Genomic DNA, 6,000 nt, shown 5'->3' on the forward strand with positions numbered 1-6,000 from the left:
TACCTTCTCCCCAGCCCCACCTCCTCTCATTTATTCCTCTGCCCTGGAGGCTCCCTGCCTCATTCCTGATGAAGGGCTTTTGCCCAAGATGTCAATTTTCCTGCTCGTTGGATGCTGCCTGATCTGTTGTGCTTTTCCAACACCACTCTAATCTTGACTACAAATCAAGTGCACTGCTTTGCGCTGGATGGCATTGAGCTTCTTAAATATTGTTGGATCTGCATTCATTCAAACAAAAGGAGACTATCCCATCACACTCCTAGCATGTGCCTTGTAGATTAGGGACAAGCTTAGCGAGCCAGGAGGTAAGTTATTTGTCTTAATGTTCTTAGCCTATGATCTCCTTTTGCAGCCACAGTATTTATGTGATTGGTCCAGTTCAGGTTCTGGTCAATGGTAGCTCACAGGATGTTGATAAAGGGAAATTCAGCGACGGTAATGCTCTTGAGTTTCATGAGGAGATAGTTATGTTCCCTTTTGTTGTACATAGTCATTGCCTGCCACTTAAGTGGCAATTAAAGTTTGTGCCACACTTGTCAAATGCTGAATGTTGTTCAAGGTTTTCTGCATAGGACGATGATTTTTTCAGTATCTGAGAAATCACGAATGGTGCTGAACATCATGTAATCATCAGTGAATATCACTACTGACCTCATGTTGGAGGTGAAGCAATTAAAGATATTTCAGCCTAGGACACTAACCCTATCAAACTCCTACCAACATCTGTAGGGAAACTGAGGACTGGCATTAACAAGGATGTGGAATTTATAGGAAGGAAAGACAGGAGGAGAAGTCTTGTTTCAGACAGTGTCTTCTCTAGCTTTTCCAGAATTGGGATTGGTAATTGCTATCAGAGTTCATAGTTAAGTGTCCTCTTGCACAATAGTGTAATAAACATTTGATAGATCCTTTCCAAATCTGTAATGTATCACCATTTTGTGTTTGTTCACCTGGAAGGTGAATTGTGGACTGTTTATTGGCTTAGTATTCCAGGACCATTTGTCACTATTTTACCTCAGTTTCAGTTCATGTAGACTGGTGATGTCAAGAAACAAGGTCCCCAAGGACACTACAGTGGGCTAAGGATCTGGACATCTGAAAGAACTGGAGAGCAAGGGAAATGAAGCCAGAAGATGGTGTTCAATTTTTTTCTTTTCTTTAGCATGTGAAATGGGATATGGAAGAGATGCCCGACTCAGTTAGCTGGCAGAAAGACAAATGAATGAGTAAGATCAAGAGTAGAAGATTCAGGAACCAAAGGGATTGTGAAGTATGGTTAGAGAGAGAAAGGAAGACAAGTACAGACACTGAAAGTGAAACACAGCAGCCTTGGCCTGGCAACAACTGGAGGGTGAACTGTGGGTAAAAATATAAGAAGTAACATCAGATGAATGGACAACACTGAAGAAGGGCTAATGCCCGAAACGTCGATTCTCCTGTTCCCTAGATGCTGCCTGACCTGCTGCGCTTCTCCAGCAACACATTTCCAACACTGAGATGCGGACTGAGAGAGGTAATGAAGACAGCCACGGTAACAACAAATAAGCGAATAGTATTTTTTTCAGTAGCACCAGCCTTATTTTAGCAACTCTAAGCTACTGATTGCCATTTCTGCTTGTAGCCAGGTAGACTCCCAAGCTGGCAGCCAGGCCATATTTACTCAGTTTTTGGCCTATAGCCTGTAAAAGGAGACACACTTTTAGTGGGGGATGTGACTAAGCTCTCTGAAAACATACCCCATCAAATTCATGTACAGATCTACTGAACAGGCCGAGCATATTGCATCTATTTAGTGTCTGAACAGCTCAGGAAGGGGTTGCAGAGGGCAATAGATTTGCCCAACTTCCACTCTGTGATTAAAGTGCAATTATATAATGTTCTCGACACCTCTTTACAACATATGTATGATTTAATGTCAAACAATGCAAATAATGTTCAAGTTATAAAAAGTAGTTATAAAAACAGTTTAAAATCAGAGGGCAGTTTAATGAGTTGACAACTCATTTAGGTTTCCAGAACTCATGAAAAAAAGTTTCAACTTAATCGGTTCTCAAAGAGACAATATCTTGGTTGTATTATGGATCTGACTTTTCTGTTTCTGTGATAATCAATCACTATTTTTTCAGATAAATGTGGATGATTATGTAATCGTGGGTTGGGAGCTGCAGATGCATACCAGCTATAATTTTGTACAATGATCACAACTTACCAAGGTAATTATGGGATACATTAAGTTCTTTAATTTCAATGTGTACTGAGCCTCTTGGGATCTCGATAACTTCTACATAACCTGAAAAAAACATATTAATTTGATTGTATAACATATTTTAAACAGTATTTTGCACTGAAATAAATAATTCAAGTAACCTCATTCTTTATTAAACATACATTGATTAAGTTAACTACATCTACAGGTTGTTCTGCTATAACACGCATTTTGTTAACGCGAATCTACTATAATACAATTAACAAATTGGTGACACTGTTTCTAAAGTGCAAGCCTTTAAAGTGTGTATTGGTTATAACACAATTCTGGCCCCACTAATTTAAATGCTGCTGCTATTATGCCATTTCTTAGAACATGAGAACGCACCTATCACGCAGATTCAAATATAACTGTTCCATTTAGGATATGCCAAGTGAATATCTTATGAAAATGCTTTCTTTGTTTTTAGTTCATTCTTAGCAGTTTACTGTTCAATAGAGGGAGAAAGTGAAGACTGCAAATGCTGGAGATCAGAGTCAAAAAGTGTGGTGCTGGAAAAGCACAGCCAGTCAGGTAACATCCGAAGAGCAGGGGAGTTGATTTTTCGAGCATGAGCTCTTCATCATCAGACTCTACTCTTCAACAGAGTTTGTTTCACATTAACACTGCTGTTACAATGTATAGACATCATTTCATTGAGCTTAACTTGATAGATAATGAATGCCACCTCAGGTGTATACCCACACACAGAAGGCGACACAGCTTTCATGTAAAATGATGTACATTTACATTTAACTTTTACAGAGAGAGGAAAATAAATGGAAGCAGATTTAAAAAGAAACACTTGCATTATCAGGAAGTGAACATATGTGACAAGATTACATTATTTATAGCAGATACAAAACCCTACTAGCTTTGAAGCTAGAACTAAGTAGCCCCAAGGTCTCTTACATAGTGTCACTAATATCACAGCGATACTGCAATTTAATTGTCACATGAAAGTAAAGGGTACTTTTCGCTCGTATACTTTGCGCATATCTTTTCACATATTTATGGTTGTTCCTTAGCCTGCTTGGATAGCAGGTAAAACTCAGAGATAAAGCATAAAGTGCAGAGCTGCACCATGCAACACTCTCTGCTGACAGCATTTGTTGTCTGTTTTTAGAGGTGAAGGCTGCTCACACCCCTTTAAAAATAACTCACTCTGGCGGTGGACCACCAAACTATTGCTTCTTGAAACAACTTGAGAAGGCAAGTGCTCCAAGTTACGTGCATTGGTCCCAAGGACGTCAGTGAGACAATTTGTTTCAATATGGAAACACTGGTAAGAGAGAGTAAACAGGATGGCAGCCACATTTTCTCCACAAATGCTAATAGTAATGAATGCTTCTTCCTTCTTCAGGCATGGGTCTTGCAGAACAAAGCTGCTTTTACCAGAAAGGAGCAGTAAGCGTCCCTCTCACACCCACAATCAAATATGGTATATTCAAAACCCTGCAGGCACCAGCATGGGAACATCAGCTTAGGGAGATCCAGAGCACGGGGACATCTGCTTAGGGAGATCCAGACCATGGGGACATCTCCTTAGGGAGATCCAGACCATGGGGATATCTGCCTAGGGAGATCCAGACCATGGGGACATCAGCTTAGGGAGATCCAGTCCATGGAGACGTCTGCTTCGGGAGAACCAGAGCACGGGGACATCTGCTTAGGGAGAACCAGGCCATGGGAACATCAGCTTAGGGAGAACCTGATCATGGAGACATCTGCTTAGGGAGAACCAGACCATGGGGACATCTGCTTAAAGAGAACCAGAGCACGGGGACATCTGCTTAGGGAGATTCAGACCATGGGGACATCTGCTTAGGGAGAACCAGGCCATGGGAACATCAGTTTAGGAAGATCCAGACCATAGGGACATCTCCTTAGGGAGATCCAGACAGTATTGGGACATCTCCTTAGGGACATCCAGACCATGGGGACATCTCCTTACGGAGATCCAGACCATGGGAACATCAGCTTAGGGAGAACCTGATCATGGACACATCTGCTTAGGGAGAACCAGACCATGGAGACATCTGCTTAGGGAGAACCAGGCCATGGGAACATCTGTTTAGGAAGAACCAGGCCATGGGAACATCTCCTTAGGGAGATCCAGACCATGGGGACATCTCCTTAGGGAGATCCAGACCATGGGAACATCAGCTTAGGGAGAATCTGATCACGGAGACATCTGCTTAGGGAGATTCAGACCATGGAGACATCTGCTTAGAGAGAACCAGACCATGGGGACATCTGCTTAGGGAGATCCAGACCATGGGGACATCTGCTTAGGGAGAACCAGACCATGGGGACATCTGCTTAGGGAGATCCACGCAAGTGAAATGAGGAAGTAACAACTAGTGAAGCATTAAACATCAATGAGGAAGATCAAGTGAAGCTGGCAACAGACAGGCAACAATATTAAGAATGGAGAATCTGGACTAAACGAAGAGATGATGTAAAACTCAGATTTATAGTTTACCAGGAATGTGTTAATTAAGCAGTAACTAATATCCTCTTAATGGTTTAAGCATCTTCAAAGCTGCATGTTTAACGGTGCAGATATGTAATATTAGGACTTTGATAACTGGTTAGGAATGTTGAATTATTTGAAAACTGCAGAGTATAACAGCAACTCCTGTTACCACCTCTCCTGCACTTGTCCCCACAGAGAGGCCAAGTGCAGATGCAATTTCATTTGCTGTGGCTTTGGATTCCAATTTACAGGAAGCTTCTATTTTTGATTGACATAGTAGATCAAAACATCCTTGGTGACAGGTTTCATGGTTTTTAACATGACCACAAGTTTGGCCTCAATTGTAATCAGATGTTGAGGCATGGCAGAAAGACAGAGAGATAAAATCTTCACTGCTTAGCATGGCGACTGATCTGCCCCAGTAGATGACTGTAGAAGAGACAACTAGGAGACAGAAACAGCTTGAAAGTATAGAAACTAATGTGCATACAGGTGGAACATATGATGCACAAAGATGGAACATTCCAAGGCATTTCAGAAAGTTTCCACTGAGGGGCAGTAGTGTGCAGGGAATGTACAACTGAGCAGTATTGGTACTCAGGCTTGACAATGACCAAATATTCAGGTCAAACTTCTGTCGCAAGGACTTACAGCTGGAGCAGGGAAATAGACAAGCTTCATCTTATTTGGAATAATTAATTCATTTGATGGCAACAGTTGGTTTCTACAAATGTTGAGCTTGGTGAAAATATGTAGAGATACTTGTAAAAGCAGGAGGGAGCTGGTGCAGCAGTGTGGTTCCATGTAACTATGTACAAACATAGAAATTGCCGGAAAAGCTCAGCAGGTCTGGCAGTATCTGTGGAGAGAGAAACAGGCACTCTGATTTTCGCCAGCAATTTCTGTTTTTGTTTGTTGCAGATCTCCATCTTCCACTGATCTTTGTTTTATCTCAATCTGATTATGTGGGTGTCTGCATGCTTAGCTCTTTCTCTTCCATTAGCTTGTTGCCTTGGGTATCGTCCTTTCAACAGCAAAAATAATGCAACACAGAGAATAGACAATAGACAATAGGTGCAGGAGTAGGCCATTCTGCCCTTTGAGCCTGCACCACCATTCAATATGACCATGGCTGATCATCCTTAATCAGTATCCTGTTCCTGCCTTATCTCCATAACCCTTGATTCCACTATCCTTGAGAGCTCTATCCAACTCTTTCTTAAATGAATCCAGAGACTGGGCCTCCACTGCCCTCTGGGGAAGAGCATTCCACACA

At 41.8% G+C, this 6,000-nt stretch overlaps 1 protein-coding gene across 1 annotated transcript in view; it reads right to left on the reverse strand.

The window, feature by feature from the left end:
* Window positions 1–6,000, reverse strand: part of LOC122565296 (A disintegrin and metalloproteinase with thrombospondin motifs 6-like) — a 149,676-nt gene that overhangs the window by 24,101 nt on the left and 119,575 nt on the right. Inside the window, exon 17 of the mRNA XM_043721104.1 lies at window positions 2,210–2,290. Coding sequence (XP_043577039.1) covers window positions 2,210–2,290 — 81 coding nt within the window. The remainder of the gene's footprint in view (window positions 1–2,209; window positions 2,291–6,000) is intronic.

The sequence above is a fragment of the Chiloscyllium plagiosum genome, chromosome 31 (assembly GCF_004010195.1).
Source record: "Chiloscyllium plagiosum isolate BGI_BamShark_2017 chromosome 31, ASM401019v2, whole genome shotgun sequence".
Taxonomy (NCBI): Eukaryota; Metazoa; Chordata; class Chondrichthyes; order Orectolobiformes; family Hemiscylliidae; genus Chiloscyllium; species Chiloscyllium plagiosum.